At 36.4% G+C, this 21705-nt stretch overlaps 1 protein-coding gene across 3 annotated transcripts in view; it reads right to left on the reverse strand.

The window, feature by feature from the left end:
* The window catches only part of SCAPER (S-phase cyclin A associated protein in the ER), a 150842-nt gene that overhangs the window by 43814 nt on the left and 85323 nt on the right, over positions 1-21705 (reverse strand). For all 3 annotated transcript variants that reach the window (XM_072402028.1, XM_072402030.1, XM_072402029.1), the window contains 2 exons: positions 13751-13816; positions 13517-13643 (listed from right to left, as the gene is read on the reverse strand). In XM_072402028.1, coding sequence (XP_072258129.1) covers positions 13517-13643; positions 13751-13816 — 193 coding nt within the window. The remainder of the gene's footprint in view (positions 1-13516; positions 13644-13750; positions 13817-21705) is intronic.

Below are 21705 nucleotides of genomic sequence, written 5' to 3' on the forward strand. Positions count from 1 at the left end.
TTTATATTCATTATATCTACTAGAACCCTATTCGGACATATTTCTGTAAGTTACAGGTCTACAATTTAAAAAAAAAAATTTCATGAAAACCTGTAACGCTTTTGGTACAGAAATCTAGACCTCAGTGTAACGCCCAGGTGGTTAAAGATCAACGTCTGATTTTTATCTTTTATTGGAAACACACAGGATTTTATATACATTTAGAGCTCTTTACACCAGGCAGCTTTAAAACCCCCAAATGGCAGCCATTTTTACTAAACCTAGGAGAGCATTCTTCTACAGCAAAACTTCAAAGCAAGGTGCTAGGAATAGTGGCTAACCTGACAATGTGTGAGGGGATAAAAGCAAATGGAATGAATATATAAACGACTATAGAGTAAAAATAAAAACACAATTTTGAATCCAAGTAAAAAAAAAGACAAAAACTTTTTGAACAGAATTAAACTGTAGGTTCTAGCAAACAAGATATCCATATAAAATTCCATAAAAATCCAACATAAAATAATCTTTGACAAAAAATGATTCATGACAAAACATGAGAAATATTAGGTAGCAAATAAAGAAAATAAAAGTAGTTAAAAAAGGACAAAAAAGATATAAATACATTCTGAACAATATCATATTTTATTTATATATAACAAGTATATTTCATTCTAACTTTTAACTTTATTCTTTTTTTAACATAAAAATGTATCAAAAAAATCCTTGAAGCAGAACTAAACCCAGTCTATACTCACCTGTCCCCCTTCCATCTTCTTCAATTGTTCCTCAATCTTTGGAAAACTTGATTGGCCAGGCCGGGATGACAAGTCCCACACAGGTATGTGTAAGATTTTTTTTAATTCCCGGCAACCACAGGGAAAGCCGGGATATGCCTGGTATTCCTATATGTGAAACTTGGTGATTTTGACAGTTTAGGTAATGATCTTTTGTTCTACTTTAAACATTTAAAAATTAAAAGCAAAAAGTAAAAGGTCTTTAATATACAAGCAACTGGATTTTTTATTCAAATAATTTAAAAACAGGCAAGATATTTTTTTTTCAAATAAGATGGAAGTGTGTCTAGTGCTGGAGGTAAGATGTTTCCACTGAGCCAGTCACCACTTTACTCTGGGCACAAATTTGTTGAACAAATATCTGTATTGAGATACAAAGCACCAGGAGAATACCAGGTTTTATGTAGTTATTGCAAATCTGTCAGAGAATAAAGATACAAAGTTATGATTTTCTTGCTCTGGCTTAACTGGCAATGGCAGAATCATTTTCATCAATATAAGCAGTTTTAGCAGTGCCTGCTAAAATACACCCTTTTCCTTTTAGCATATTTAATTAACAGCAGGCTAAATAACTTATATAGACCTGAAATAGACATTTTGTGGCTTCACTGGGAAGAAATATGCAGCCATTTATAATTTTGTGTATTCAGCCACTTCACTGAATATTATGGCTGTCCGCCCTCATGAAATGAGGGGGAAAACAGCTTTGCTCCCACAATGCTTTGAAAGCTACCCTTGCTGTAAATACTATGTGTTTGTACCTACTCTCTCTAGGGCTGATTTATAAGTGCTGATGGTTAAATGTATTTCATTTGAACGGCTCCTGATTTTAGGACATCAGAACTATGAAAATTGCTTTTTCTTTTTTCATTTTTTTACCTTTTAGCTACGTGAGTAATTACTCCAAAATGCATACCTTTCAAAGGAGAATTATAGTCAGAAAAAACATCTGCTGGCATTTTCCGTTGTGGTTTTCTTAAAGGGAATGGCTACTAGGTTGTAGTGTGCACTGTAAGGTTAAGGTTTATTAAACTAATTTCATGTTTGTTTGTTTTAAATCATGCCCAATTTTTACAAGCATATCTATTAGGGTTCTATGTTTGAAGGTACTTAGGCTTTCCTAAATTACCAAGGAAATACTTGCTTTTGATCTGTGATGTCCTGGAATCTCTCCTGTGTGTGGTATACTCATGGACTAAATTGCTAAATAGTACTTCGTCTCCAAGCTTGGCAGTATGAGTGACAGCAGACTAATAAGATTAGCGGCTGCCTTCCACTAACACTGCCAGAAGGGGGATAACAGAGAGATGACCTGAATTATACTATGTGGTGAACCCTTGAGTTCTAAACACAAGTTACAATTACCCTGGTTAATGAAAGGAACAACAGCTGTTAATGTGGAGGAGGCTTCCCCAGGGTGAGGGGTCATGACAGCTTTGTACTTGACTTATTGAGAACAGACAGGAACTAGACAATCTAACCATTTGTCACTAGCAGAACAAGACCACACTGCTACTAGATGGGATGAGGCTAGCTTCTGCTCCTGCAGCATAGTGAGATTTCAGAAAGGGAACTATTCCTATCGACTTTTTAGGATACTTTATGCACTGTGTATTTATATTTGGAATAATACTTTTTTTTACATTTTTGCAATTTCTGCATTAAACTTCAAAAAACATTCACAAAATTCACGTTTAAGAATCACACGTCAACTCTTAATTCCTTTCTAAATGTAATCTAGAATAGTAATTCCTTTCTAAATGTAATCTTACATACTGTCCATTATCTGAAAAATTCAGCACCATTGGGAGAGGTTATAGGAAAGCTTTTGAAGCTGGATTTTTTAAATAAAAATTCATAACCACCTTTTATTAATCCCAACTTCCACCTAAGTTGGAAGATCAGAGGTGCTGTCACAAATTCAGCTCTGTCTGAAAGGAGACTCTGCTGTCCGATTACACAAAAAAAAAAAAAAAAGAAAAAAACAAAGCTTATTTTTTTTTTCCGGCCTTAAAATTATGTAAATACATGCATCAATAAAAACAACATCTTTTACAATCCTTTCCAATGACAAACGACTGCATGCTGCATGAAGGAGCACTATACTACGGCATCTTTCTGCTCTATGGAGAGGGGGAGGAGAACGAGTGGGCGCCTCCCCGCTGCGCTCTCTCCCCCTTATTTCCATTACGATTGTCCATCTTTAATCATTTGTGGATCCATGAACAACAAACGATAAGCGCTGTACACACGCCAGATTCTTATCCAATATCAGCCCTGAGGTGATTATGGGATGAGAATCATCAGACGATGGTGGTGGTTTTTCTGTCAGGTAAAAATAAAATGGGTGAGATGACATCTTTTCATCAATATTCTGGTGCCAACTTGTAAAGCTACATATGCCCCATGGTGTGTGGCTGTCTGATCCTACATTGACAAGGTACAAAAGGGATTGCCTTGGGATACATGTCAACAAATCATACTTTTACATCACAACAATTTCACTAGTTAAGGCTCACCTGTTTGCTTACACAGTTCTTGTGTTTTTTCTCCCACAGTTAAAAAAAAACTGCACAAAAAGTGTTAAGAAAATATGACAATAAAAAGGATGTGCAAAAAAAAAGCAAGAATAAAAAAGTAATAGAGTAAGCAGATCGGATTCTTTCACTTGAAGTGGGTGATATTTCCATAGTTAAGATGATGAACCCAGGGTAAAATTGTTACATTTAAAATCTATATAATTTTATCTACAGATCATGGTTAATGGTTTATTTATTTTTTACAGTTCTTCAAAAAAAAAAGAATGCACAGTTTCCTTCTTTTTGTATAATAATATAGAATAATGAAATATGATAAATGACAAGGTGAGATTTCTGGGAATAACCATTCTCAGGCTAATGACAATGTATGTTTGCATCTGTGATATTTCTTTCAAAGGTCATTTTGATTACAGGAAATTTCACCCCAATATGTTTCTTTAGCTCCGTTTTAATGTTTAAATCAAACTGTCTCGTTTTTCCTTAATAGGATCACAGTGAAGTAACAAGCTGGTCACCTCATGACTCTGTAATAAGACATAGGAACCTTCACTTCATTACAGTGCAGGCGGCAGTACCAATTTAATTACATGCTCTCAAGACCACTGCCAACTTTTTGATACGTTGTGACTTTTTACAGCATATTTACCCTTTTATAGGGATAGAACCACTATCATGTTCTATTACATTTTCTGCAGTATTATGTCTAAAAACTTATTTGGAAAATGAATAAAAGTCTCAGCAGTTTATATTTCAAAAGAAGCTAGGTAGACCTTGTCTCTTAACCATCATAACCTTACCACGTCTTAAAGTGGGGCTATCATTAAAAATCCTATTCCACAATAGGGTACATATTTGTAATACCAAAAAAAATACTTTTTTGGTTAAAAATGAAAAAATGTTTTAAAAATAAAAAATACTGTCCTATCATATTACATCCAACCTAATGAATCTGGCAACCAGGTGCATTGTTGGTGCTTCACATCATTAAATAATAGAGAATATATAGCTTGAATAGGACAGGCCCTTTTAAAGAAATGTATGAGCCTTTAAATGCTGATGAGTATATGATTTAGTGTTTAAGCAGTGGTACAATAAATACTACACAGTAAGAGAAAATATAACATGAAGCAAGGAGTAAAATGTGAAACTGTGTGATATACAGACTGTGCATAACATTGTATGAAGATATCGGTATAAAGTATTACACATAAAATAAAAAGGTAAAAACTGACAATGAAACAAAAAAGGAAATAGGACATAAAAACAAAAGCAAAATACTCAGAATATGGCAAATTTTTGACTGTGTGTTTGAATGTCCAATCACTGGGAATGTATAATGTAATCAAATTCAGTTTCTGTGCATTTAAAGTAGCAAGAAAGCAGCTGAAAAATATTATTGCCTTGGAACAATCAAAGATAAATAAGAACTTTCTGAAGCAGATCCAGTTTATTTATAGTGTATATGGGTGTAGGAGTATATATATATATATATATATATATATATATATATATATATATATATATATATTTCCTTCTGTTCCACTGCCAGATATCACCTGACTTAACTTTGACATCAACAGTTCACATCAGAGCCGATTATCAAAAACTCTTGTAATCTTCTTTAACAACCTAAACTCTATTATCCAATCTGTGCTAATCTATGTTCTCTACTAAACCTGTGTAAGGTGGAAGAAATGAATCACACAAATACCGCTATGTCAGGGGTATTACAGCCTAATTCCACTCAATTAATCATACATCATTATTGACTGAATTATGAATACAAATGTTCTCCCTAAAATTTTTTTTGGGTCCAAAATAAGGTAGTGTAAAACCAAGAAATAGAAACCATTTGGGGATGTGAACCATGCCATCTAATATTTAGTAAGAAATACAGTTGTGTGCAGAATAAAAGCAGTCCCACATCATTAACCTGATCAATCACTGTTGGTAGGAATCACATGAAAATAATTTACTAGTAGGTGTAGTAGCGTCATAGAAAACCAACAGACCCAGCAGTCATTACATGCATGCAGCTGATTCTTTGTAATTGAATCATTAATTGAAAATTCAAAATAATAGCAGTGTGGAGGTCAGTTAGAGTGGTAATTCATTCTGTGAAATAATGCCCTTATATAAAGAAAGAAGGCAGCAAATAAATGTTGTACATGTTGGTTTAAATGCATTTCTCTCTAGAAATCTGAGTAAAATTGGTCATTTCAGACCCAGAGGACCAGTGCACTCTGATTAAAAAAATTGATTGGAGAGCACAAACATATAAAGAACAGCAGAAAATGATAGGCTGCCTAGCTACAATGATCTCAAATACAGGTAGTCCCCGAGTTAAGGACATCTGACATACGGACGACTCCTAGATACAAACTGGGCTCTTCTGTAGCATCTTGTAACTCTACAGACCAAGACAAACTCTGCAGTTGTTTCTTTTTGCATATCAAAGCACAGCTTGCTCCAGAAGTTAATGAATGTCTATAGGCTCTATTTTTTTTTTTGCTTTGTTTGTGATTAACTCTCACTGAGAATTTTATACAGTAACTGACTCCACGCTGCCTAATAATATGTTGAGACAAACCTCTGGCTTAATTGCATTTTTGAAAATAATGTACCTGTTCCGACTTACAAATTCAACTTAAGAACAAACCTACAGTCCCTTTCTCGTATGTAACCCGGGGACTACCTGTACTTTAAAATGGCAACCAAAACCTAACATTCAAATGGATAGAAGAGTAGTAAACATGGCAGAGACTCAGCTAGTAACCAGTTCCAGGAAGATCCCAAAAAGACATGCAGTTAGGTTAGTTGGCTTTCCCTCAAAAAAAAAAAAAAGTTTGTGAGCCCCTTTGAGGGACAGTTAGTGACATGACTATGGACTTTGTAAAAAACTGCGTAATATGTTGGTGCTATATAAGTACTGGCCAATAATAATAAAATTACCTGTGGGTACTGCTACAATCAAAACACGTCTATGTGAAGCCAAGCTATTGGTAGGAAGCCCCTGCAAAGTCCCAATGTTGAAAAAAAGTCACATTGACTTGGTACATATTCACTAGGCTAAAGAGAAATGACCCAACATTTTGTGACCTGATTAAAGCAAGATTGTTCTTTTTGGGCCTAGGAGCCACTGACAGTTTGTCAGACGACCCCCAAACAATGAAGACAGTGAAGCATGGTGGCGCAAGCACCTAATCCATGCTCTAAAGAAAATTACCTACCAGTAAAGACAGAGTATGATTAAATTCATTAAAATTGGTGTCAGTGGATTGACAGCCATGGCTCCAAGACCTAAAACAAAAATTAGAGCTGGACTGTCTTAAACGTCTGTTAATTATCAAATAGTCCCAAAATAAAACATTAAGCACTAGCTCATAACACTTGGCCATGTCTTCTTTGGTCTTTGAATCTTGACCAAGATTTAAGGTGAGTGAATGAATGTAGATCTTTGGTTTTTCGCCTTCCCTCCCCCTTACCCATGCTTTTTTGATATTAAAAGTTTGTAATAATGCAAGAAAAAAATTGATTAAACATGCGGAGATATCCAACATGTTTTTTTACACTCGGTACATATGTATCCTAAAAAATAGTTTTTGTTAGGGTTACAATTTTATTTTACATATGAAAAAAAATTACATAATTTTGGAGGTACTGCAATATCTGATTTCATTAGTAGGTTCAGATGAAATCCAGTATAACGACTGCACTGGCCTTGACTCACTAAAGATCAGCAGAATTTTAGTACTGTTAACTGAATAGTAGGCAAAAAAAAGCATGGAATAAACTGATAGCAGTAAAAATTTGGGAGCTGTCCAGTGCTGAATTTATGTTTCTAGGAATTATTTTTTTCCCCAGTTTTTAATTTTAATAAAAATAAAACTAAACTGATAATCCAGTCAGGTGAACTGGCCTACTGCTAGATCAACGTTAAGTGTGAGACTCAATAGGAAGGACCCTAAAGAAAGTAGGTGAACAAAAAAATTGAATGGGGCTTTCCAATCAAAATACTTTTAGCTCCGGGTCTGTATCTTAAGAGCTAAGAGAAGTTTTTCATTTTGATCCTTGCCTTTACAAATACAATTTTGATGTTTGTCACTCAAAAGTTAAACTGCATGAGACAGCGATATTTACAATGTATATCTCTAATTCACTGCTAATTGATACCAAAAAGAAAGAAATGATATTTGAGTTCCGTCTAGTAAAATTTCCTGTCACCATTCATCACAATGCAAGTAAGATAAAAGAAGGCTGTCCATGCTATATTCCCCCTACTATTGTGTGCCACTTCCCTCACCTCTTAGATTGTGAGCTCTTCTTCTGGCCAGGGTCCTCCCCTCCTCCGGTGTCACTGTCTGTATCTGTCTGTCATTTGCAACACCTATTTAATGTACAGTGCTGTGTAATACGTTGACACTATATAAAGTGTGTTTAATAAAAATATTAATAATAGGAATAATATAGTGCTTTCAATAAATACTACTGCAATGAATTTACATATTTCTTTAAAACAAAAAGCAGGTACAACGAGGCAAAAAAGTGAGATACATGGATATATTATTACAATTTTTATTTAAGAAAATGTTTAGAAGGCTTGTTTGGGTCCTATGTACCCACCCATGTGCATCTATGTTACTATTCTCACTGCATGCAGCTACACTATAGGATTTGCAGGATCAATGCTAGAACTTTAGAAGACCTGAGAAACATTAACGTGTAAAATTACAGTCATGTAAAAAGGAAGTTACCCCCTTTCTAAGTTGTTCATTTTGTTAACAAAGTAGCAATTATTCCACTGTGCTGAAAATAATCTACCAATAGCGTAGACTTCAAACAACAGGCATTTTGTACAATACTTGATGGCCCAGGAAATTTTACTTAAGAATTTCCTATACATATCGGACCAAGCTTTCAGACCAATGTGCTGCAGAGTGATAAATCAAAGACAGTTTGGCAGCAGTAACAGTAGAAATGTTTGCCACAAATCAAAGACACTCTATTGGGAATTGGTGCTGTGTGCGTTGATCACTGGGTCCATTGAGAAGCGGACACACCAGGGGCCAACTTCCCTAACTTTTGCCTAGATCACTGACAACGCTTTGCAGCTGCCTGCCCTAAGCTCTGCTCACCCTGAGACTATACCTGTCACTTTGAACTTTCTCTATGCTGTAGCCTTCCTTTGCCAGCCCTCCTTCTGTTATAGTGATCCTGCAGGCCATGACCTTGTGGCACCTTGCAGCAGAGTCCGGTGATCACTGGGTTCACTGGCCAACCACTCCTTGTGGGATGATTTGATGAAGACTAGGTATTGCTTAGACTCCATGCCTCTGGTTATCCCATGTTCTCTGCTAACAGGAAGTATATCAGAAGAATGTTAATTGCAATGTTATGGTTTGCAGTTTTCAAGTCACCTATGAATTCCATGGAACATCAAACTGTGTCTAATAAGAATGTCCAAAAGTTGAAACTGAATTAACAATAAATCTTTCAGTGATCCCAAGCACACTAACAAATCCACTATAGTATGGCCTAAATCTTGCAATATCCTGCAACATCAATATCCAAGTAATTATGCAATAAAAAGGACGTGAGGAGTTCAAAAAATCAGAGACAGGTGGGCAGTTGTGCAAAACATCTAAATAATTTTTGCTAAAATTGGTAATACCAGCCAAGGGGGTACTTGTGTTTTTCTAAGTACACCATTTATGATGGATTACACTGGGAAACAACTTTGAACAAATTTTTTAATGACAATTTTTAGGCTTATTTACACTAAAATAGTTATGCTGATTTTGAAAGTGCAGTTCGTTTTCTTCTATCACGTCTTTTTTTCTCTACTGCTTAAATTAATGTGAATACTGTAGCATGGATTTGTATAGGCTATTCATTTACACGCAAGACAGTGTGGTCAGAAGTTGTGCTCTGCTCTACGTAGTGAATAAGCAAAATTTATTCACTACGTACAGGCCTTACCTGCTTTTCTAAGATCCGTGAGACCTCTCCACACGTATTTTCCTTTCTTTCAGATCATGTCTGACTCTGCTGTTTCCCATTCTAAGTGCCTAAACAACCCTGATTCATTTTGTTATACCTGTGGCAATTTCACCATTCCCAGGGCGTACATCAGCACATTTGTAGAGCAAGCCTATTTTGCATATTTCAAAGGTAAACCTGGTGATCAAGACAAGTTCTTGGCCCCTCATAAGGTGTGCAAACAGTGTGTCGAGGGTTTTTACGAATGTGGACAAAGGCAACACGTGATAAGATGCCATTTGGTATACCTATGGTTTGGCGAGAGCCAGGAGATCATTTCAGTGACTGTTACTTTTGCATAGTAAAAACTTCAGGATATAACAAGAAAATAAATGTAACATAGAGTATCCCAGTCTACCATTGGCTATACGCCCAGTGGCTCATTCAGAAGAAATCCCAATGCCGGTTTTCGTTATACTACTCTCTCTTGAAGAACATGATTATGGTGATGAACTAGGTGACAACAATGATGAAGCGTTTGAAATTGAAGTGGACTCTGTTCATAAGGGATTTGATCAGCAGGAGGTGAATGATTTGGCACGTGATTTGGGACTAACAAAGAAGGCTTTAGAACTTACTTGAAAAAGGAACAAAGGTATCGTACTTTCGAAGCAGAGAAGTTGCATTTCTGCAGTACTTTAAAACTGACAGCTGCTTTGTGTATTGCCATAACATACCTAGTTTAATGGAGGAATTGGGGATTCCAATATATAACTCAAGTGAATGTCGAGTATTCATCGATAGCTCAAAGCGGAGCTTAAAGTGTGTCCTCCTTCACATTGGCAATATATTTGGGTCAATCCTAATTGGCCATTCAGTTTCTTGTTGTGAGTAAAAGGCAGACATAAAGAGTCATTGAGTTGTTGTGTCACCAACACAATTGGGTCATCTGTGTTGACCTTAAAATAGTATGCTTTCTTCTTGGTTGGCACTGCAGATATACCAAGTATCACTGTTATCTGTACATGTGGGACAGCAGAGCTCGTGAGGGTGGAAAGGAATTGGCCTACAAGATCTGCCCTAAAACTAGGTGATCCAAACATTCCAAATGAGCCACTTGTTGATAGAAAAAATATATTATATTCCTGCCTCTGCACATGAAACTGGGTCTGATGAAGCAGTTCGTTAAAGCTTTCCCAACTGAAGGAGACTGTTTCAAGTACCTCATTTTGGCAATTCCTAGTCTGTCATTTGAAAAAATAAAGGTCGATGTGTTTGATGGTCCACAGATTCGGCAGCTCATCAAAGATGAACATTTCATCATGACAATGTCAGAAGTCAAAAAGAATGCTTGGTTATCATTCAAAGCCATTGTCAAGGGCTACAAAATGAGCATCAAGGTGCAATATCTGCATAGCCATGTTTCTAACTTCCTAGAAAACCTTGGTGTGGTCAGTGATGAGCAAGGTGAACGATTCCACCAAGATGGAAGAACGGTATCAGGGTAGATGGGATGTACATTTGATGGCTGACTATTGTTGGAGCATCCCGTGGGATTGTCCTAACACTGAACACTCCAGGAAAAGCTATAAGCGTAAATTTTTACCTTAACCAATTACCTGAATATTTTTCAAATATGTTTTACTGTAAAAAAATGTCATAGAGTAACAATAAATCCTTTGTATGAACAAAAGAAAGATAAATAAAAGTACATTTAGGTTATTTTTTTATTATTTTTTCATTGTATGTAAAATTTGTATGTTTTTTGACAAAAATAGAGTGTACACTGTATCGTGAAAACTGGATGTGATAGCAAAAAACTGGGGTCATTTCTGGATTCACCACCCAAAAACTAGTAAAAAAAAAAACAAGTGTAAGATCTAACACACCAAAAAATGCATTCCCCAGTGTTATGATTTCAAGTATGTCACCTTTATATGTAGACACTGTTTGGGTCTAATGTTTGTTTGTTTAAATGTGTTTAAAAAGTCACTCAAATTACATTAGTTGCACTATTTTTTTTTTTTTATGAATATATGCAGTGTGTAGAATTGTATGATCAAAATGAATATCTCCAAAAAAAAAAAAAGAACCTTAAGCCTTTGCAAGCTTCTGTCATCAGCAGCATTAAAATTTGTGTTACAAATAAATATAAACATTTTATATGATTTCTATGTATACAGTTATCCTCAAAACTAAATGCCAATGTGGATATTTTAACATGTTTGAACAGGATAAAGAAAGTCTTTTGAGTATCTTTATTAGGATGAAGCCTATAAAGCAGTCCATTTAGTAAGTGAAAAGCTATTGTACAGCACTCCCATCCTCCCATGAGGGTACTCTGTATCTGATCTCAGCGATTAGCAGCCATACACAATGCATCCATCCCACATACTAAGCAGCATACCCCAGCTTACTACTATACAACTCCCAAGGGAAATTCAATTAACAGTGTTAACTGTATTCCCACTAGTCAATGGATCACACTATCAGGGTGCTTTCTACCGCCCACCGGACAAGAGAATTACTACCCACTTTTAAAAATGATATTATATGGGCATGGTCAAACAACACTATATCCATCTGCTGGAAGGTTATTGATCCACCAATAAAAACAGATGACTCTCCTGAGAATCAAAATGAATATTTAACAACACATATACAGAACTACTCTCTCGGGATTCACTCAGACAATTATACATTAGGTTTACAAGGTTGTAAGAAATTCATAAAAAAAAAAAAAAAAACGCTACAGCAATTCCCTGCAATACTCATGATGAAATTTTATAAATAAAAGTACAGGAAGCAGGAAAAAAATATTTATTATGTTTAGGTAGCCATTAGAGGGTGAGAACCTATAATATAAAAGAAAGCTTACTTCCTATCATTGACACACTAATACAGAAGCCTTTTGCTTCCCAGTCACATAGGACTAAATCAGCTATAGTAGAGGGGACTAAGAAAAGAGGAGACAAAACCCCTAAACATTACTCTCCAACTGAAAGTTTTCAGGGTTTTTGCTTGAAGGAGGATGGTTCCTTTAAAACAATTATTTTAAACATATAGTTCAGACAAGGGTGAAGTTATAAATAACTTGCTGAAAAAACATTTGATGATCAAACATCCAAAACTGAAGGAAATTTGATAAACTTGGTTAAGTTCACAAATATGCTTTAGATGCACAATTTTATATATGATAAATTATTAAACAAACCTGCAAAAAATAACATTGTTCAGTGTAAATACGGATTTTACAACATATGTAACTTTTTAATTGTAAAATGCTCAAATGGTGGCTGTACTTTCCGTACTATATAGCACTCTCTCTGATTTTGTAGGCAATAGTAGTGTCACATCTGATCACAAATCTTACATGCAGAAATATCTTGGTTTTTTGGAACCACATTTATTAGCTGCAGCTTTCACCTGGTATTTAGTAATGTCTACTGGGATTGGGGTACTCCTGATAAGATATTAATGCAGGAAGTGATACTACCCCGCTAGGGCCCCACTAATGGCTTCAATTTTGAGAACATGATTTAAAGTTAATGGGGAACTCCGTAGAATAGAAAGCTGTTCTGCTATCTGATTGGCAGCAAATTACATGTGGAGGGAAGGCAAAGACTCCGATCCAAGTAATCCCTCAATTGTGGCTTTTAATGGGAATAACTCTCCGTAGCAGTGCTGGTATATCCGATATCTGATAACAAACAGTTATGGTCAGGATCTGACTGGGTAAAGCTACAAAATACAGCCCCCTCTGGAATTTTATCATACAAATGTTGCACACTTTGAAAGCTGAGCCAAAGCATGAAATGAAACCTTGCTACATATTATGAGTTGAAAATGACTGCATTTTGCACAAATTGCTGCAAACGATTGTGATGGTTCCAAAAAAAAATGAAATGTCAAATAGTCACATTCAGTTGGCTTCCTTGCTCACTTTCTTGCTTATATAATATGCTATAAATTAAATTATATTATCTTTGACAATTTCATTAGATATAACAGTAAATTTAGTCTTTAACCATGTTTTATTAATTACATTTTATAAAACATTTCTTTTTGTTTTAAAAAAAAACTAAACACAAAGCATTACAATGTGCCTTGATCAAATTTCTCACAAAATAAAATATTAGTAATCTACTTTACTGCACAAGCATGTCAGTACAATACCATAAAGTACAGTAAGTGCAACAAAAATAATGTAATAGGCCTTACCTGCTTTTCTAAGATCCGTGAGACCTCTCCCAAAGCTCTGTCAAGAGCAGACACTTTATTAGTTGCCCAAATCCCAGTGTCCTGAGTTTGCAGTTGTTTCTGGAGGTCCTTGGTAAGTCTTTGCAATCTGGAAATATGAACAAATCAACTTACAAAACTACATTTAGCACACAATAAGAGTTCAACTAAACAGCAGTTGTTCTGAAGTGGACTTTGAATACAAGGTATACTCACTTAGCTTTATACGGAGAGTCGGGCACAGGAGTTTTAGCCTCTAGGGCACTCTCATATTCTTTAGCTCTGAAAGGGAAATATTTCATTATCTGATGTTATAAAAGTGATAGCACACATTGACAAAATCAATATATCTTATGCATTTGAATATTTATATATATTTTTTTAATTCTACAGACATATATATACTGCTTATTTTCTTTTGATAAAGTGAGATTGTATGCCTATCTGTGCAATCTTCCAAAGCAGACACTTGTTCTAGTGACAATAGTGTAAGAAGAAATAATCTCATTGCAACACAGATGGAAAAAACTGACTTAAGGGGTTACACTTTTTCTTTTTTGTTTAAAACGGACAAAAAAACAAAACAAAAACAAAAACAAAAAAAAACAACAACAAAGTTTTGGCTTTAGATGCTTTAGATGTACAGATACAAAAGTGAATACCAAAGACTCTAAGATTGCTATTTTTTTCACCATGATGATTATCTACTTCCTAGGTCAGTTGGACCTTCAGTGAGTGTACTGCTATGACATACTACCCATGTTTACCAACAACCTATTATATGTCTAACTCTCACTTTCTGGATATTCTTAACCCTATCAAGAGCAACACAGGCTTGTTGGTACTACACAGCCTCAGTTCTAAAATTGACATTTGTTTAAAAATATTTTTGTTTTTTTAACATTACACTACCATACAAGCAAATAAACAAACATGTAAAGAAGTAATACCCATACTCAAACTAGAAACAAAAAAACTATAACAAAAGAGAAGCAGATATATAGGCCATGTATATGACCCCCACATTAGGTATATTTTAAGTGGAATATTTGAAAGTTTCAAAACTATTGGACCTTTTTGTTTCACTAAATACATGACAAATAAATGCATTCTACAAATCTGAGACATACTTGTCATTTTGCTTCTAGAATTACCCTTTAATAAACAGTCTTTATTGAGGTGATCATATTGATTATGGGGGGCAGTTGAGCCAAGCCAACATTTCCTAGTGACTAAGAGACATAATGGTAATCTACTCTTTCTGGCTTTTACTTGCTATGTTGGCCAGTAATCTGGTGATCTGTGAAATACAGGTTGTGATGTAGGAGAAGTTTTCTCAAACACATGCATTAATGACTCTTTGTTCTCTCTTAGGCTAAGTACACATGTGCAATATTTGTCATTGGAAAGGATCTTTCACAATCCTTTCCAACAACAAACGACTGCATGATGCATGAACGAGTGCTGTACATACAGCACTTCTCTGCTCTATAGAGGGGAGGGGGAGAACTACGAAACAACACCCTGCAGAGCTTTCTCCCTTTCACATGCATTACGATCATTTATCGTCCGTGGATCCGGCAGTACTGTCGTTCAGACGATGAGCACTGTACACATGCAAGATTCTCGTTCGACATCAGCTGAGAACCACTGCTCATGTGTACGTAGCCTTACACATAGCCACCAATCAGGTCGATACAGGAAACATAAATAGATAAAGCAAACAACAAGGGCTTCAGGAACTACACTACCAATGCATTAATGAGGAATTGAATTGAGGTTCAATGTTTGAACCCTTTCAACCTACAAGGTTTTAAAATGCTTTCACACAAGAGTTACATAACTTTTACCCAGTATTTACATTCTACTTGAATCTGAGATTCAATTGGAAAATGTGCAAATCATTGGTGAAGCTGTATGAATCTTGGGTGAAAGTATCTATAAATAGACTTAAAATATAAATAAAACCAAAATCCATTTTACTATGTCTCACATCAAGTCTAAATGTATAAAGTTTTGTTAAGCAAATATTTTTTGTATTTGTTGGAATTTCTTACCTGGAGTACCTGACATTAACAGCACTTGCAATTTTTACCATAAAAAGTGTCCCTATGCACGGGGTATAGACATCAAATTAACTTATTCTAACTAACGGTAAAAGAACAAGCCTTCACTCAACTTTGTAGCTGCTACTAATGGGAAGTTGTTCATTCTCAAATGTCCTCAAAGACTTTAGGTCTGTTTTATTGTATTTTTAACTAGTTAGAAACATTTGCAGGTTGTTGCAGACTATAAGGATCGCCGCAATGATCAAGACTGAATGGGAGCTCAGAGCCCCATGGCTCTTGACTGCTGCTTCTTCGAATGCCCGAAGGGCATTTTCTTTTACTGAGGGGAAACATCTCACGCAAGCACAGTAAGATCTGCACTCTTCTTTCCCTTTTACAGCAGGCTACATCACCCAATCTCGTGCCTGGGCAGTGCAAGATGGGGTGAAGTAGCCAAAAAAGAAGGCTTAAGATGGCGGCACCTGGAGCTTCCTCCACACAAGGACAAAGGAAAATTCCAGGACGGTGCGAGACCTGATCAAGGACTTTTCCAGCGCGATTGAGGAATCTGTGGAGTTAAAGGTAAGTGCGTTTGTTTTTAATTTTCAGTTTAGTTCCACTTTAATTTTAGCCAGTCCCACTTGTATAGGTGGCTCCTATCTGTAATACAAAAGACTGACGGATCCCCTCAAATGGTTCTCATCTGCACCTCCTGAGACCAGCAAAACATTGTCAGGATGGTCGGTAGAGAATATCACTGAAAACATTAATCCTCTCTCTTTGTACTAAACTCAGAAGCACTCTGCTCTGAACACTTCCAGATCAGAGCTGTCAAACATCTTTTAAAATAAGCAGACTCAGCAAAGTCTTTTGCTCAGATCTGCTAGGGTAGTAGGCATGGGAGACATTAGGGACTTAATAGACATCGATATCTTAGTAAACATGTTATCCTTTGCTATCACATTGTCCTCCCTTATGCTAGCTAAAAAAATGTTAAAATGGACATACAAGTCATGTGTAGGGCATGCAGATATATATAAAAATTAATATTGGGTATCACTGCATATGTGGGAATAGGAGGAACAATTCTAGGGTCAGTTTTAAGGGTTAAACACTAAAACAATGAATTATAAAGGTTTTTAAAAAGTCATCTTTGGACAATTTTGAGTATTGTCGTTTTTACTGTTTCACAAAAACAGGCTCAAATGTAAGGCCTGACATATTTGTCAACTATTTACTTGATATTGCTTCTTTTAAATCTTGCCAAAAATTGTGGTTGTTTTGACAAAATACATTTTTGTGTACTTTGTTTACTAAAATAAAGATTTAAAAAGTTGACAAATGTTTTGCAACCTAAATATTTGTTCCTGACATTTTTATTTTACATTTTAGCAAAATTACATGATTTTAGAAAATATATATGTAGGGAAGGTTTAAGTTGTTTTTAGACCCAAAATGGATGTATGTGAATAATATTAGAATGAGGCACATGGAGGGCTTGCTGGGTGCATATGACAGCGGAGGACATGTGGAAAACATAGGGCTGACAAAAAGTTTGGGTGATCCATTGAAAGCTAACGCCTGTGGGATAGAAATGGAAGATAGGAAATAGGAGGCAGTTGGTTGTCCGATTTGAAGGCAACCTACAAACATATAGAATAGCAGTTTGTTTGCTGCTTGGATGTTTTTTCCGATGTCCTCCATTGCTGTTTGACCCCAATTTCAGATCTCAAGAAGTTCTATAGACTTTAAAGATTATCCAGGCTAAAGTCTTATTTGTATCCTGAAGAAGTGGACAGATAGCTTCTGCGAAATGCGTTGATGTTTATTGAGACGAGGTTTGAACGTTGTATGTCACGGTTTTTTACCATGAGCAATTTGTTTTTAATGAATCAAATATATGTAGGATTTTAACTATTCATGTATTGTTGATTATGTAATAAAGTATATAGTTTTTGTATTTTTTGTAAACCAAATGGTACATTTATTAAGAGCATATAGCTTAAAACTCCCAATTAATCTTGTTGCTTTCTTGGACAAAATACTCTTCCTATTAGTTCCAATAATTCAAATATCAGGCTCAAAAAAATAAATAATTTATAATACAGATATAATAAATACTTTTATAGTTTTTTTCCTTCCACAAGTTTTATACTTGTTAGCCTTTATTAGGCATCCTTTTAGCCCCTCACCACAGAATGATGGTTATCCTGTCATTGTGATTGATTCTAGTAGCCTTTCTACACAGCTGTTCAAAAACAGGTGATAAAAGTGTTCTACGTGAATTACCAAGATTTCAAATTTATTTTAAATAATTATTTTTTGTGTGATAAATTATTAAATATTACTTTTATAGAGATTCTGATATTTCTGCCTTAAAGGAAGGCGTTGGATTTGACTTGATTTACACCCAGAAGTAATGATTTCACTGTGAAAAAATGTTTACTTTCACATTACTGGCTGCTCATTTGTCTATATGTGTAATATATTTAAAATAGTAACACATAGTTTCAGTTGTGTCTAACTAAATTTGAAAATTATGGTTATATAACAAAAATAAAGATTATTATCCTTGTGTTTAAGTTTTGTGAATTGTATCTAATGCATTGTTAGAATTTTAAACTTAACATTCATTTTCTTGTAAATCTTAAATTGCTGAACTGTGTTATTTTTTTTCAGCCAAGAGAATGACAGAGCAACTGGTCCCATTCATCAGATAATGGGACATTACTCACCAGCTATTCCTCTGTGTCATATTGTCATATACACATCCCTCCTCTGTGACAGATTAAAGTGTTTCTCTGACAGACCCTCCTCACATGTTACATAGTTCATATGCCTGCCCATAAATCAGCACATTTTCTACTACCTAATTTAATAACCTGGGGTTATAAATAATATTAATAAGACCAACAAAACTTCTACTGAGAAATAATAAGCCATTTATCACATTGTGTCCCGCTGTTCCCCTCTGCCCTCTGTAATGTGAGGATTTAGATGAGGAAGCAGTCTGTAAAACCTTCATACACACAAATGCTGCTCAATTCTAAAACACACCAAGACTGCCTACTTTGTCTGTTCAATAAAGTAAAGCAGGTTTAACACATTTAATAAAAAAGGATACATTTTATAATATAAAATACTTTAGATGATTGAATGGATATTATAAAGGTTTATTTACACAATCTGATTTGCTTTGTCTGTAATTAGCTGTAATGTTACAGGAAACAGTTAGAAATAACACTTGTGTCTATGAAATAAAATGAAAATGTACCTTTGTCTTAAACTCCACCAGAAAATAGAAGTGCATTTACTAGTATGTAAGGATGCCTAGGAACTCCTGTGCCAGCAGCCTCATATCTGATTATCTGCAGTGTGAGATCCAAGGCACTGCTGTCTGTGACTGCTAGTTTAAGGAGATCTGGAGAGAGAGTTGTGGATCGCTACACAGCTTATTTTGCATTTTCCTCTCTTCCAAGATGGCTACCTTCACAGATCAATACATTGTTGAGAAAAGAGCCAGTTCCATCCATTAAGCCCTTTTATTTGTACATACACAGTCTTGCTACCACTAGGAAAACACCACTGTTCCACACAAGAAATGCCACCAGCTACTTGGATCTTGCTTTGATTCACTGAGCTGGAATCCAGACCAGGTAGTGTTGAGGACTCCTTCCATACAAAGGATACTAAAATATCTACAAAAGTTAGATGGGTGGCAGAGTTGAGAATATGGAAAACAGATCAAAGAGAAACTATCTCTAATTTGTTGGCATTTCTGAAAGCTTTATGTTTTTATGCCTCATGACCATTAAAGCTGCTTTTGGCCTTCCTGGTTCTTATAATGCAGCAAGGGATCACAGACTGGGTTCAGCCAAGTATAATGGCGACCCATTGAGGCATATACTAGCCTGCTACTACATCTTGACTGTACAAAAAAAACTCTCTGCACATACCAGTTTCAGAGATAACTGACCTAAAGTGGGCATAACATTCCAATCTATTATTTCACAAAAGTCAAAAACATGAAAAAACCTTCAACTCAGCTATTAGTCTGAAACATGTAGTGACTCACTTTGTTGTATTGGGCTATTCTCAGAGTCCCATGCAGTCTCTGCCTATACTGAAGATTCTGATGAGTGACAGGTTTAATACATGTACTAGAAGAACTGCACAAAGCCAATCACACGAATGATATAGGGCTCAAAACCACTCCCACCAAATGACACACAACTCAAGACCACACTCACCAACTGCCTGCAACACAAAGCTTTACCAATGACACCCAATGAATTCTCCCAGGAGCGCCAGCAGCTTCCAGAGAACTGCAACAGAGCTGCAACCAGAACCAGAAGAAAATGTGTCCAAATAACATTTTAAACTTCATTATTGAAGGCAACAACACAGCCACTTGAATAGAATTTGGGCTTATGATACACATAAACCCAAACTGCATACTTTAGGTCTGCTTTAAATAAAGTATAGCACTGTTGGCTTGATGTTAGAATTACTACTGTTGTTGCATTGGACCCAAGATATTATATCTGCATCAATAAAAAGGAAGTATTTGTAATTTTATCCTGTGTCCTACCCTCTAATGGAGTTTATCCCAGTGGTTCTCTCTGCTTATTGCTATTTTTTCTTTGGCAACTTCTGATTCAGGACAACTCTATATAGGAAAGATCTGCTTCCTAACTGTAACGTTGCTTCAAATTTTATTAACAGTCTTTTCTTCATAGCCTGGGGAAAACATGAACATCATTTAAGAGGCTGAGTTAGTCTTAATTCCAGGAATTCAAGCTGTGAGTGTGGACTGTTTTGGAAGCATCCACTTGTGGACACAAATGTGGTGTATTGATATTACTGTACAAAAATCTCAAATGAAAACGCTTTTTTTCAGACATTTCCCTGGAAATGCAGTGGTTGCCAACCTTTTGGATGTCATGGACCACCAAGTTCACGAACTACCGCGCATGTGTGGGGAGCCCTGTCACTCAAAGGGGAAGAAACTTCCCCCAGAATGAGGTCCTGATGCCAGAACCCGCCCACCACCCTAAGCTTGCGATCTGTGCGTGGTCTGTGGCTCTGGCGGGTTAACCCCCCTCATCGGGGACCCTCTCCTGACCCCACTGGGGGGTCCACTGGCCAGAGCCAGGATGACCGGTTGGCGACTGCTGCTTTATAGGAATACTATTAGAAACCTTTAGCCGGTTACACAGCTCCATTACAAGTGATATAAGGCACAAAGTAGATAGAGGTAGAGGGCCCCAAGAGAGGTCCTCCGTACAAAATATAGCCAGTTACACAGCTCCATTGCAAGTTATAGTTCTCAGAGACAGAGTAGAGGTAGAGGGCCACAAGGGGGAGGAGGAAAAAGGAGATGCAGAAGGCTGTGAAAGTGCTCTTCCCGTAAAGGTGTCAGCAAGCTGTGCAGCAGTTGCCCACTAATCAGTGCACTCTGCAAAGGGGTGTTGAAGTCATGGTTGATCCAAGCCTTATTTATTTTAATAAAAGTAAGTTGGTTGACATTTTCTGCGGAGAGGCAAATGCGCTTGTCAGTCACAACGCCCCCAGCTGCACTGAACACTCTTTCAGCTAACACACTTGCAGCAGGGCAGGCAAGGATCTGAATGGCATGTCCTGCCAGTCCCAGCCACTGCTTAAGCTTTGATGCCCAGTAGCGCAGCAGGTCCTGGCTTTGCAGGTTGCAGATGTCCCATGTAGAGCTCAGGTATTCCTTCACCATAACTGAGTAGCGCTGCTGACAGTCATTGGCAACTGGTGCACGCTTGGCTGCTTTCCTCCGCTCAAAAAAAGCCTGCATAATCTGGCTTATACCACCTCTCCTGTTACTGCCACCCATGGCGTTCAAGCTAGTTGTTTGGCTGCCATGGCTGGTGTAACTGCCATAGGGATCCTTGCTGCTGCTGCTGGCATATGGAAAGGCTGAGCACAAGTCCCTTACATGCACTTCTTGGTAGTGCTGCATTTTAGGACCCCTGTATTGAGGCAAGATGAGTTGTTCCATCTCAGGCTTGTAACGTGGATCAAGTAATGTAGCAATCTAATAGTCGTCAGTGTTTGTTTTTATGTGCTGTATGCGTGGATCTTTGGCTATGCACT

Source organism: Pyxicephalus adspersus, chromosome 2 (assembly GCF_032062135.1).
Source record: "Pyxicephalus adspersus chromosome 2, UCB_Pads_2.0, whole genome shotgun sequence".
In the NCBI taxonomy this organism is placed as follows: domain Eukaryota; kingdom Metazoa; phylum Chordata; class Amphibia; order Anura; family Pyxicephalidae; genus Pyxicephalus; species Pyxicephalus adspersus.